Source organism: Pan paniscus, chromosome 20 (assembly GCF_029289425.2).
Source record: "Pan paniscus chromosome 20, NHGRI_mPanPan1-v2.0_pri, whole genome shotgun sequence".
Classification (NCBI taxonomy): domain Eukaryota; kingdom Metazoa; phylum Chordata; class Mammalia; order Primates; family Hominidae; genus Pan; species Pan paniscus.
The window spans coordinates 12,745,664-12,759,601 of NC_073269.2; the positions used below are offsets into that span (position 1 = coordinate 12,745,664).

A 13,938-nucleotide genomic window follows, 5' to 3' on the forward strand; every position below is an offset into this window, starting at 1 on the left:
TACTTAGATTCGAGGGCTGTGGTGAGTCCAGCTGATGGACACAGAAGCCCTCTGCAAGCTCTTATAGGCTGCCTGGAGGCCACTGGTAAGCCAGGACCAGACCAGGGACAGAGCTCTGGTGCCAGGTGCTAGTGACAATTCTGCAGGTGGAGGCCTGAGTCACCACCCGATGATGCTATCTTCGGTCCTTGGCAACCTCAGTTTCCATCACAACAGAGAATGATCTGGATGAAAACCAATGCACACTGGCCGGGCACCGTGGCTCACTCTCATCCCAGCACTTTGGGAGGCCAAGGCGGGTGGATCACCTGAAGTCAGGAGTTCAAGGCCAGCCTGGTCAATATGGTGAAACCCCATCTCTACTAAAAATGCAAAAATTAGTCGGGCGTGATGGCAGGCACCTGTCATCCCAGCTACTCGGGAGGCTGAGGCAGGAGAATTGTTTGAACCCGGGAAGCAGAGGTTGCAGTGAGCCGAGATCACGCCACTGCACTCCAGCCTGGGTGACAGAGCGAGAGTTTGTCTCAAAAAAAAAAAAAAGAAAGAAAACCGAGCACATCATCTCTTAGGGGACACCCTGGTGGTTTGGGATCAGGGACCGGGATGAAGTTGCAGAAGAAATGGGGTCACGTTCAGTGTTCGGGCTCTACCGCGCACTATGTGGGTGACCTGGACAGGTTCCACAAGCTCTCTAAGCCTCAATTTTGCCCCCCCGGAAAATGGGGGTGATAATACAGCCTGCCTCATAGCGCTTTGTTGGAGACCAAATACACTGTGATGTGTGACACGCACAGCACACAGTACATGCTAACTGTGTGTTTATTAACACAATGAGTACCCTGGCCATCGAATTGGAGTCCGCCTGGAACCATGCATGGTGGTGTGGGGGCTGATGGCCTGGGAACATGCCCACCTTTTTTTTTTTTTTTTTGAGACAGAGTCTTGCTGTGTCGCCCAGGCTGGAGTGCAATGGCACAATCTCCGCTCACTGTAACCTCTGCTTCCCGGGTTCAAGTGATTCTCCTGCCTCAGCCTCCTGAGTAACTGGGATTACAGGCACGTACCACCACCCCTGGCTAATTTTGGTATTTTTAGTAGAGATGGGGTTTCACCAAGTTGGCCGGGCTGGTCTTGAACTCCCGACTTCAAGTGATCCAGCCTCCTTGGCCTCTCAAAGCACTGGGGTTATAGGCATGAGCCACTGCACCTGGCTGCCCAACTTCCTCCCCTCCCCTCCTCTTTTTTTTTTTTTTTTTGGTGGAGTCTTGCTCTGTTGCCCAGGCTGGAGTGCAGTGACATGATCTCAGCTCACTGCAACCTCTGCCTCCTAGGTTCAAGCGATTCTCCTGCTTCACCCTCCTGAGTAGCTGGGATTACAGGCGCCCACGACCACGCCTGGCTTTTTTTTTTTTTTTTTTTTTTTTGTATTTTCAGTAGAGATGGGGTTTCGCCATGTTGGCCGGGCTGGTCTCAAACTCCTGACCTCAGGTGATCCGCTCACCTCAGCCTCCCAAAGTGCTGGGATTACAGGTGTGAGCCACCACACCCCGCCAGGCCACCCAACTTTCAACCTGGCCTGACCTTGGCCAAAGTGTTTAACTTCTCTGAGCCTCAGTTTTCCCTGTGAAATGGGGATGGTAATAGCATCTATTCCGTGAGGCTGTAGTGACAATCAAAGTGGTCAATAATGGTAAAATACTTGGATACTAACACCCGTAATTCCAGCACTTTGGGAGGCCAAGGCAGTAAGACCACTTGAGCCCAGGAGCTCAAGATCAGCCTGGGCAGTATAGGGACACCCCCATCTCTAAGAAAAATAAATGTTAGGCCAGGCGTGGTAGCTCATGCCTGTAATCCCGGCACTTTGGGAGGCCGAGGCGGGCCGATCACCTGAGGTCAGGAGTTTGAGACCAGCCTGGACAACATGGTGAAACCCCGTCTCTACTAAAAATACACAAATTAGCCGGGTATGGTGGGACACATCTGTAGTCCCAGCTACTCGAGAGGCTGAGGCACGAGAATCACTTGAACTCGGGAGGCAGAGGTTGCAGTGATCCAAGACAGCGCCACTGCAGTCCAGCCTGGGTGACAGGGTGAGACTCTGTCTCAAAAAGAAAGAGAAAGAAAAAGAAATTTAAAAAAATTAGCTGGGTGTGGTGGCGTGCACCTTTGGTCCCAGCTACTTGGGAGAGGCTGAGGTGGGAGGATTGCTTGAGCCCGGGAAGTGGTGACCACAGGGAGCCACGATCGCGCCACTGCACTCCAACCTAGGCAACAGAGCAAGACCCTGTCTCAGAAAACATAAAAAAAAAAATCGAATGGTGTCTGGTATGTAGTACATGGTCAGGAAGCGTGAGCCGTTAGTACCATTCTGGGGAGCCCATAAGGCCTTCTGCTTCCCCAGGCACAAGATCTGCCTCGCCCAGTCCGAGGGCAGCAACTACTTACTTCAAGAACTTGCCAAGGGGCAGGCAGACTTAACCCAAAATAACTTTATTATCGTCTCCACTTTTGATATAAAAGCATTCTCCAAATGGGGGGCAAATGTGGCAAGTCACTGTGGAGTCTGGGCCCCCTGTACACCCTTCTACTCCAAGGAATAAGCCCTGTGCCCACCCCAGTTGCCCATTGCCATGTCCTGCCAACCCCCTGCCCCCCGCCAGGGCAAGCCACAGTGCAGTACAGAAGTGAAAGCCTGAGATTGGCCAGACACGGTGACCACAGGGCCTCTTCCTGACCTTGGCTGTGGGGGCAGGGGGATTGCACATTGCAGCTTCTTGCTGTCTCCAGGAAAGACTGAGTAAGTGGGGGGCCCCCGGGGCTGGCACAGAGGCCCAGGCAGAGGCCGGGTTTGCCTGAGGTTGTCGTGTAGCATTTCACTCTTCCTGAGTTTCAGGGTTCAATCTGGTCAGCCATCGCTTCTGGGGAACAGTCCTTCCCAGTTCCAGAATCCCCCTTCTCTGGACAGCTGGGGCCCACTGAGGCTCCTCCCAACTAAAGCAACTGCAGCTGCACCTTCAGCCTCAAGGCCTGGCCCCGTGGCCCTGGCTGCCCCTCTGGCTGGACACCCCAGGGTCCTGCCATGTGGCTCACCACCTCCAGCCGGTAGGTTCCAGGCCCCGGCCGCCTCCGCCCCAGCCGCAGGGAGCTGACGCCACGGAGGTGATGCATGCGAAAGAAACCTTGCTCGTTTCCGCGGACGATGACGTAGCGGATCCGGCCCTCTAGACCCTCCAGGGCCGGCCGGAGCTCCAGGATGCGCTCGGCTCGGCCCAGGTGTGAGAGGTTCAGGCCCAAGGTCAGCAGGGCCTCGGAGTCAAGGGTGGCCAGGTTCACCTGGGAAGAAAGGCCAGGTGTGTGGTCAGAGCCCAGGAGAATCGGGATGTGGTGTGGGTAGGGGGTCCTCGGATTGTGGCCAAAGAGGAGATTCTGGCCAATCTCTAAAGTGAAGGAAAGAGCCATAAAAAGGAATGAAATCATGCCATTTGCAGCAACGTGGATGCAGCTGGAGGTCATTATCCTAAGCTAATTAATGCAGAAACAGAAGACCAAATACGGCATGTTCTCAGTTATAAGTGGGAGCTAAAAATTGCATACCCATGGACATAAAGATGGGAAGAACAGACACTAGGACTACTAGAGCAGGGAGAGAGGGAGGGAGACAAGAGTTGGGAGGCCGGGCGCAGTGGCTCACGCCTGTAATCCCAGCACTTTGGGAGGCCGAGGCGGGTGGACCACAAGGTCAGGAGTTCGAGACCATCCTGACCAATATGGTGAAGCCCAGTCTCTACTAAAAATACAAAAATTAGCTGGGCGTGGTGGCGGGCGCCTGTAGTCCCAGCTACTTGGGAGGCTGAGGCAGGAGAATCGCTTGAACCCGGGAGGTGGAGGTTGCAGTGAGCTGAGATCACGCTACTGCACTCCAGCCTGGGCAACAGAGGAAGACTGTCTCAAAACAAATAAATAAATAAATAAAAGGAAAACTACCTATTGGGAACTATGTTCACTGTTTGGATGATGGGATCAGCAGAAGCCCAAACCGCCTCATCATGCAATATATCCATTTATTAATAACAAACCTGTACCCTCTCAATCTAAAAAAATAGGATGGGCACAGGGGCTCATGCCTATAATCCCAGCACTTTTGGAGGCTGTGGCAGGAGGACTGCTTGAGGACAGGATTTCTTTGTTTCTTCTTCTTTTTTTTTTTTTTTTTTGAGATGGAGTCTTGCTGTCGCCCAGGCTGGAGTGCAGTGACACGATCTCGGCTCACTGCAACCTCTGCCTCCTGGGTTCAAGTGATTATCCTGCCTCAGCCTCCCAAATAGCCGGAATTACAGGTGCCTGCCATCATGCCTGGCTAATTTTTGTATCTTCAGTAGAGACAGGGTTTCACTATGTTGGCCAGGCTGGTCTCAAACTCCTGGCCTCAAGTGATCCGCTCACCTCAGCCTCCCAAAGTGCTGGGATTACAGGCGTGAGCCATTGTGCCTGGCCAAGGCCAGGATTTTGAGGCCAGCATGGGCAACATAGTGAGACCTCATCCACCCACAAGAAGTGAAAATATTAGTACTGGTGTGCACCTGTAGTCCCAGCTACTTAGGAGGCTGATGTGGGAGGTCCCAGGAGTTCGAAGCAGCAGTGAGCTGTGATCACACCTCTGCACTCCAGCCTGGGTAACAGACTGAGACCCTGTCTCAAAAATATATATATGTTTATTAGGCACCTACTGAATTCCTGGCAATCTTTGAGGCACTGGGGATTTAGCAATGAGCAGATAAAAATCCTTCCCCTCAGGGAGTTTACCTTCTAGTAAAGCAAAGCAGATAGTAGACAAATAAATGGAAAATGTAAAAGTGACAAGATGTGCTATGAAAAGACATGAAGTTGGCTGAGGGCCAAGGTGGACAGATTGCTTGAGCCCAGGAGTTCGAGACCAGCCTGAGTAACCTGGTGAAACTCTGTCTCTACTAAAAATACAAGAAATTAACCAGGTGTGGTGTTGCACACCTGTAGTCCCAGCTACTAGGGAGGCTGAGGTGGGAGGATCCCTTGAGCCTGGGAGTTCAAGCTGCAGTGAGCTATGATTGCACTGCTGCATTCTAGCCTGGGTGACAGAGTGAGACCCTGCTCCCCGAAAAAAAGAAAATAAATTGATTTTAAAAATCAATAAATAGGCTGGGCGCAGTGGCTCACACCTGTAATCCCAGCACTTTGGGAGGCTCAGGCAGGTGGATCACGAGGTCAGGAGATTGAGACCATCCTGGCTAACAAGGTGAAACCCCATCTCTACTAAAAATACAAAAAAAAAAAAATTAGCTAGGCGTAGTGTCAGGTGCCTGTAGTCCCAGCTACTCCAGAGGCTGAGCCAGGAGAATGGCATGAACCCAGGAGGCGGAGCTTGCAGTGAGTGGAGATCATGCTGCTGCACTCCAGCCTGGGCGACAGAGCAAGACTCCGTCTCAAAAAAAAAAAAAAATCAATAAATAGGGTGGGCACGGTGGCTCATGCCTGTACTCCCAGCACTTTGGGAAGCTGAAGTGGGTGGATCACTTGAGCCCAGGAGTTTGAGACCAGCCTGGGCAACATGGTGAACCCCGTCTCTACAAAAAATACAAAAATTAGCTGGGCAGGTGTGGTGGTACATGTGCCTGTGGTCCCAGCTACTTGGGGGACTGAGGCGGGAGGATTGCTTGAGCCCAGGAGTTCAAGGCTGCAGTGAGCTATGATTGCGCCACTGCATTCCAGCCTGGGTGACAGAGTGAGACCTTGTCTCAAATAAATAAATAAATAATAAATCAATAAAAAAATAAAGTGGAGGAAAATACTGCTTCCCTTGGCATCTCAAGTCTGGTTGTTCATCCGCAAGGTCAGCTGGATCTGTAGACTCAGTGGCATAAGGCTGAGGCTGCTTCTGAGAGAGGCAGGGAAACGGCCACTGTTACACACTACAGACCCCTAGTCCCAGCTGAGGGACCTTGCTCAGACCCCTGCCAGCCTGGGCCAAAGGTATCAAAGATTTGCTCTCAGAGACCCAGCAGCCAGGGGATTATTCAGATGACATTGCGACCCAGAGCCCTAAGGTCACTCAGAAATGTCTTGGGATGGCTGGTGTTAGGAACAAGGGCCTTTCAGCAGAAGCCAGCCCCTAAAAGAATGCCAGAGCTGACAGTGAGAGAAACGGGATGCCAAGCAGGGCTGGAGAGGAGAGCGTAAAGGACCAGACAGAAGAGCCGCCTGATAGCTTCCGCTGTGCTTCCTGCATCTGGCCCTCTTTGAGAGCCCCTTGTGTGCCAATGACAAACCCTTCTTTATTTAAGCTCCTCTGAAGTGCCTTCCTGGTCTTGGCAGCTGGACAGGGCCCTGAATAAGACAGCGAGCCTCAATGGCAGGCTACCCCAGGGCTGGGTGAGGTATCCAACCCCACAGAAGGTCATCTGTGTTTTCTTTGCCTTTGTTTTAGGGAGCACTGTGTTGGTTTGGCTTCATTTACATGCCGATGGAGTGTTTTGCTGTTGCATTCAAGTGAAAGTTATTCCTGTTCCCCAGCCCCTCAGATCTGCAGATCTCAGGCCTTCTTCCCACGGAATGTTGTTAAGACTTATGCTCTTACTGACCCCTGCTGGCAGTCAGTGGGTATTGCAGGCAAAGGCACAATACAGCCCTATTTTTGAGACAGGGTCTGTCTGTCACCCAGGCTGGAGTGCGGAGGTGTGATCACAGCTTACTGCCGCTTTGAACTCCTGGGTTCCAGCAATCCTCCCACCTCAGCCTCCCAAGTAGCTGGGACTACAGGCACATGGCACCACAGCTGGCTAATATTTTTACTTTTTGTAGGTGGAGGGGGTCTCACTATGTTACCCGGGCTGGTCTCAAAATCCTGGCCTTGACTGGGCACAGTGGCTCACACCTGTAATCCCAGCACTCTGGGAGTCTGAGGTGGGCTGATCACTTGAGGCCAGGAGTTTGAGACCAGCCTGGCCAACATGGTGAAACCCCATCTCTACTAAAAATACAAAAATTAGCCCTTCTCTGTCTTGATCTACTTCTGCCCTGGGACCCTGACAACCACTCACTCACTCTTATTGAGTACCAAGGGGTACCAATACAGTAGTAAATCCTACAGACACAGCTCTACCCTTATGAAGTTTACAGAAAATATCAGTAACTATGGGATAATATATACATCCACAGTTTTTCCTAGCAAGGGGGAAAAAATAACTAGAGGGGAAAAAGGGCCTTTCAGTAATACAAAGTAATACACTCACATTTTATCTAATATAGAAAGCCTTTCAAGCCCAATAACCCTATCCCATGTCTCACTTTGTTTTTCCCCATAGCACTTATCATGTATCATATTTGTCATGTGTTATAAAAGATGATATGTTTTACATGTTGATTTCTTGTGTGTCTCCCTTTTAGAATATCAGCCTCACGAGGGCAGGTGTTTTTGTTGTTGTTGTTCACTGTTGCTCCATTACAGTGCCCAGCAGTGGTATTCAGTAAAATCTGTGGAGTGAAGAAGCTTCGACCTAAATGTCTGCAGTGGGGGTGAGTTTGGGGTAATGGTTTCCATGTTCAGTGATAATTGTTTGGGAAACAATGTAAAGTGATGGCTTCGGAAGACAGAGGGGCCCAGAATGGCTGGCCATGGATGCCAAGGCTGCTTGTAAAGAGAAGTCCATGTGCCATATCCATGGAATCTCTGAACCACCACGTTCAAGTTCTGTAACTTGGGCATGTGCCCTAACCTCTCAGAGCCTGAGTTCCTCCATCTGTAAAATAGGGATAATAGTGGCATCTAGGCCGGGTGCAGTGGTTCATGCCTGTAATCCCAGCACTTTGGGAGGTCAAGCCGGGCGGATCACCTGAGGTCAGGAGTTCGAGACCAGCCTGACCAACATGAAGAAACCCCGTCTCTACTAAAAATACAGAATTAGCTGGGCGTGGTGGTGAACGCCTGTAATCCCAGCTACTCGGGAGGCTGAGGCAGGAGAATCGCCTGAACCCAAGAGGCAGAGATTGCGGTCAGCCGAGATCATGCCATTGCATTCCAGCCTGGGCAACAAAAGTGAGACTCCGTCTCAAAAAAAAAAAAAAAAATAGTGGCATCTACACCTCCCAGGGTTGTCATAAACATTGAGAGGCTGTGAACAGAGAGCACTTGGAGTGATACCTGCATACAGCAGGTGTTTAATACATTTTTGGCTTTCAGATCCCTTGGGTGATGGCTGCAGGACTGACCCATAGTCAGGGACTCTTCAGTTGAGGGGCAAGCAGCTGGCATCTGTGGCAAAACTGCCCTCTCTGCACACCTTGATGGGGTGGCCCGAGAGGGAAGGAGGGATGGAGCCATAGGCCTGCCCTACGGCTACTGAGTGGTGTGTTGAAGAGCCCTGAGATTCCTAGAGACAAGGCAGGTTCAGGAACTCCAGGAGCACCTCAGGCACAAGAGGGGTACAGGGCAGATGCTGAGTGGGTATGTCAGGTTGGGGCCCTGGGGCTCCTAAGGGGAGCCTCTGCTGGGGTCCCCAGAGAAAAGACTCACCTCCCCAAGGCTCAGACAGGGAAGGGGCTTGGGCTTAACTTGGCCTAAGGGTTTGTGAGAACAGCCCAGAGGGATGCACAGAAGACTTGAGATGGGCAGAGCTGTGGTACAGAGGCCACTTAGGGCCCCATTGGAACTAAATCCCAAAAGGGTCCCAAGGGAGGCCTTCACCAACCAGGAGGTGAGGGGGTGACAGATTCCAGGGTGCAGGCAGGGTTGGAGGGGCCCAGGTATTTCCCTGCATCCAAGTGCCTTTATAAAAGGGACCCATAGAAAGCATCACAGCCCGGCCAGGGTCTGTATGGAAGATGCCTGACTTGTCACCAGGAGTGAGGCAGAGTGTCCGGGAGATGTGTCCCCCAGAGATCCCCCCAAGAAAAATCCCAGGGCTGAGAAAGCACAAGAAGGCCCTAAGCCAGCACCATGACATGGGGAACCTGTTGGGATCTGGAGCCTGGTGCTCCTTCTTGGGGGGCTGACATGACTAAGTCGGGTCCACAGCCTCTTTCCCACACTCACCCATTCCCTGGCCACCCCTGCCTAGTGCAGCACCCATGTCACCTGGTGGTCCCTGTGGGCACTGCGTCGTGGCCGGTCCCGAGGGGAGAGGCCATTGATCTTGCATTCGTAGCAGGCTTCAGATGAGAGCAGCTCCTCTTTGTCCGGGGTGTCCTGGGGTCCGGGGCTGAAGCCCAGGCCGGAGACACAGTGCCTGGGCCAGGATGGGCAGGGTGGAGGGGTTTCAGAGGTGGGCTGATGGGACCTCCCCAGCCATGCCGCTCCACCCCATACTCCGTTCTGAGTCATGCTGCAAATGCCCACGCACACAAATGCCTCTGAGCATGTGCTGGTGTGGCTCCGTGTACACGAGTGTGTGTGCACCACATAAGGGTGTGCATGTGTGTCCCTTGGTTCATTTGGGCATAGGTGTGAACACAGGAGTGAGAGGACGTGCACAGGCTGGGATGGATGAGTGGACATGAGCATACCCAGGGGCATGTGCGTGTGCCAACCTGTGTGTTCACATGGGGAATAACTCATGCAGGCACATGTGTGCTCGTAGGAATGTGTGAATCTCCCTGAGTGTGCCCGGGGATGTGTGTATAGTGTGAGCACTCACAGATGGCTGACGTGTGCTTCCTCACCTGTGCAAACCAGGATGTAGCAATGGCACTGTGCCCCCAGGGATGTGGGCATGCATGAGCCTGAGTGCACACTGGGACATGCGTGCGCGCACACACACACACACACACACACGTGTGCATGCTGGGATCTGTAAATGCACAAGGGTGCCCACGCATGCTGGTACGGGTGTGTGCCACGTGGACAACTACATGTGAGTGCTGTGAGGATGTGTGTGAATAGATACAGGTGCCACTGTACCTCTGCGTGTCCAGGACTCTGTGCATATGTGGGCAAATGCCTGCATGCACAGGCTGAAGGAGCTCGTCTGGTAAATTCTTGGCATGCACAAAGCCCCGTGTGTGTGTGTGTGTGTGTGTGTGCGTGCATGGACGCTTGCGGGGCATGGAGTCTGCTTGCCCCACTCCAGCCTCTCACCCTTGCCCAGCCCGGAAGTAGCCTTGAGGACAGCCGCACAGGAAGCCACCAGGCGTGTTGGCACAGCTGTAGCTACAGGGGCCACGCCGTCCGGCGCACTCATCCACATCCTGGCAGCCCCCGAGGGCCTGATCAAAGTCAAAGCCAGAGGGGCAGACGCAGCGGAAGCCACCAAGAGTGTTGCGACAGGAGGCGCTCCCGCAGGTGGGGGGCGACAGGGCACACTCGTTCTCATCTGTGGGAGGAAAAGAGGAGGAGAGGGAGGATGCAGAGGTGGGGCAGTGCAGCCTTCACACCCCCAGAGCCCTCCACCTGGAATGCTCTATGTTCAGAGCCCAAGTCCAATGCCAAACTCTCCAGCAAGCTGGCAGTGAGCCCTGAGACTAGATCGGCCCCATAGCCCCGCTGCCCCAAACCCTGTGGTTCTCCTTCACAGCATCTCTCAACACTTCCCCTAAATCCCAAAATGTGGGATGATCTAGAACAAGCTTTCTCACCCTCAGCGCTATTGACACTTGGGGCCAGATCATTCTCTAGGGAGGAGGCCTCCTTGCACTGTGGGACATTGAGCAGCATCCCTGGCTTCCACCCGCTTGACACCAGGAACACCTATCTGCCTCCAATTGTCTGTTTAGAGTTGGGAGTCTCACTCTGTTGCCCAGGCTGGAGTGCAGTGGTGCAACCATAGTGCACTGCAGCCTTGACGTCCTGGGCTCAAGGGATCCTCCTGCCTCAGCCTCCCGAGTAGCTGGGACTACAGGCGTGCACCAACATGCCTGGCTAATCTTTTAACTTTTTGTAGAGATGGGGGTCTTGATATGTTGCCTAGGCTGGTCTTGAACTCCTGGCCTCAAATGATCCTCCTATCTCAATACCCCACAAGAGTGAACTACCATGGTGGATCCCAATTGTGATGATCAAAAATGTCTTGCAGACACTTCAAAATGTACTATGGGGGTAAAATGGTCCTCTGTTGAGAACCTAGTTGGGGGTCTAATTAATCTCTGTTTCCTTTGCTGGACTGAAAAACTCAAGGCAGAAATGGTTTTTCAGCTCACTTCTGCATCTGAGCTCAGGGCCTAGTGAAAGGAAGGTCCTTGGCAAACAGTTGGGGAAAGAATGAATGAGTCAGTACGGGGGGAGGAAACAAGTTGAGGAAGAGTTGCCAGCAAAGGCCAATGGTCTGTGGGATCCCCAAGATCCCCAGGGGACAAGCAGCTTGCCTGGGGGTTGGGGTCGTGTGGTGTGGGAAGCCCAAGAAGAACTTAGCTAAAGACCCACCATGACAGACAAAAGGAGGGGACAAAGAAGGCAGTGCCTGTGAGGCAGTGGGAGAGCAGGGATAGCCACATCACAAAGGCCACAGAAGAGAGTGTCCAGGAGCCTGAAGGGGCAGACTGTGGTGCCCAGAGCAGTGGAGGTAGAGGATGGAGGCCGAGGAGAGGTCTCAGGAGAGAGCAAGTGGGCCTGAAAATGGTAGAGGGTGAAAGCTGCACTGCAGTGGAGGAATGAAAAGAGCAGTGAAAGAGGCTGCTAGGAGGTCCTAGAGCAGCAAGAAGATGGGGGAAGGTTGGGGGGCAGAAGGCTAGCCCCCCAAGTGGAGGGCCTCTGCAACAGCTATGGCAATGATATAGCATGCACACCTCCATTGCCCCTTGCAGCATCCATAGCAGACATCACTAATCACACTCGTGGCAGACATCACTAATCAATCACAGCACTCTTTCCCTGTGATCACAAAATTGCAGACTTCAGGTCTCAGAATCTTTCTCAACTGAGTCCTCCAGGCCACCATGCCCTAAGGAATGAACTCAGACACTTTTTGATGCTTATTCTGCTGCACCTTGACTCCCCAGCAGTGGGAAACTCACTATCTTCTGGGCTGGCCTGTTCAATCTTTAGATAATTGTGCTTGTCACATCATCTTGCAGGGTGGTGTCTGTTAGTCGCCTGCTCTGAGCAGATTCTGGTGGAGGGCCCAGCTTCTTCCCAGCCCTTTCCACTCACCCACACACTGGGCCCACTGGGAGTGCTGGGTGAAACCCTGGGGGCAGCCACAGCGGTAGCCCCCTAGCTGGTTCTGACAGCCGTGCTGGCAGCGGTGGGGCCCATCACATTCATTCACATCTGAGACATAGAGAGAGGGAGAGAGGGTTTACCAGACGGCTCTCAGGACCAACACCCCCAAACACTAGACCCCAGCCAAAGCTGGGCTGTACCTTCACAGCCATGGCCTGAGCTGTCCAGGCTGAAGCCTTGGTGGCATTCACAGCGGAAGCTGCCCGGGGTATTGTGGCAGTGCCCGCGGGCACCACATGGGCCAGGCTGGGCTGAGCACTCATCATTGTCTGCAGAGGAGAGAGATCAGGCAGGGTTGCCTGCTGGTTAAGGAACTCGTGTCAGGTTACACAATGCCAGTCCCACCACTGTGTGGCTTCAGGCAAGTTGCTCACCCTCTCTGTGCCTGTTTCCCACTCTGTGAAATGAGATCTGTAACAGTTCCTGACTCACAGAATAGGCACCAATGTTTGAGATCCTGCACATAAAGAATCTCATCTCCACCGCCTCGAAGCTGTGTGTCCTTGGGCAACTTACCTACCCTCTCTGTGCCTCGATGTCCTCAGCTGTATATGAAGATGATAATGTCTACCTCATTGCATTTTTGTGTGCATGCGAGAGAGAATTAAATTAACCTAATCATGTAAAAGGCTTAGGGCAGTGCCCGGTAAAAGAGTAAAAGATAAACAAAGCCTCTTTTCCTTCTCCCATGGAAAAATGACATAGGGTTGCCTGTTGAGTTTTGTTCTCATGGAAACCTGACAATAGTGTGAGGTCAGCCGGTGCCATGGATTGAATGTTTGTGTCTCTCCAAAATCCTATATTGAAGCCCTAACCCCCAGTGGGCTGGTATTTGGAGATTAGGTCTTTGGGAGGTGATCAGGGTTAGATAAGGTCATGAGGGTAGGGCTTTTATGATGAGAATAGTGCCCTTATAAGAGACACCAGAAAGCTTGCTCTGTCTCTGCCAAGTGAGGACACAGCAAGAAGGTGGCTGTCTGCAAACCAAGAAGAGAGCCCTCACAGAACCAGCCATGCTGCCACCTTGATCTTGAACTGCCCAGCTTCCAGAACAGAAAAAAAAATTAATCTCTGTAGTTTAAGCCACCCAGTGTATGGGTTGTCTGTGTGCGTGCATGTGTGTGTGTATAAGCTATTGTTTTAAACTGAATAGTCTGTGATCATCTTTCTATGTCTTTAAATATTCTTACTATTCTTGGGGGCTGGGTACAGTGGCTCATGCCTGTAATCCCAGTGCTTTGGGAGGCCTAGGGAGCCTCCGGATCACCTGAAGTCAGGAGTTCGAGATCAGCCTGACCAACATGGTGAAGCCCCATCTCTACTAAAAATACAAAACAATTTAGCCAGGTGTGGTGGTACACGCCTGTAGTCCCAGCTACTCGGGAGGCTGAGGCAGAAGAATCGCTTGAACCGGGGAGGCGGAGGTTGCGATGAGCCAAGATTGTTCCACTGCACTCCAGTCTGGGTGACTGACAGAGTGAGATTCCATCTTAAAAATATATATATACACACACACATATATATTTTTTTCTTACTATTCTTATTTGCATAATTTTAAATGGCCACCACATCTTCACTTGGTGTGGATTTGCTCTGCTTCATTTAACCAACTGTTAATTTTGGTTTTTTTAGATAGGATCTCATTCTGTCCCCTGGGCTGGAGTGAAGTGGCACAGTCTCAGCTCACTGCAACCTCCGCCTCCTGGGCTCAGGTGAGCCTCCTACCTTAGGCTCCTGGGTAGCTGTGACTA

At 52.2% G+C, this 13,938-nt stretch overlaps 1 protein-coding gene across 6 annotated transcripts in view; it reads right to left on the reverse strand.

Annotated features, from left to right (window-relative positions):
* Positions 1–264: 264 nt before the first annotated feature.
* Positions 265–13,938, reverse strand: part of FBN3 (fibrillin 3) — an 86,054-nt gene continuing 72,380 nt past the window's right edge. For all 6 annotated transcript variants that reach the window (XM_063599822.1, XM_055102809.2, XM_055102810.3 and 3 more), the window contains 5 exons: positions 12,328–12,456; positions 12,116–12,235; positions 10,109–10,343; positions 9,110–9,260; positions 265–3,336 (listed from right to left, as the gene is read on the reverse strand). In XM_063599822.1, coding sequence (XP_063455892.1) covers positions 2,995–3,336; positions 9,110–9,260; positions 10,109–10,343; positions 12,116–12,235; positions 12,328–12,456 — 977 coding nt within the window. In that variant the 3' untranslated portion in view covers positions 265–2,994. The remainder of the gene's footprint in view (positions 3,337–9,109; positions 9,261–10,108; positions 10,344–12,115; positions 12,236–12,327; positions 12,457–13,938) is intronic.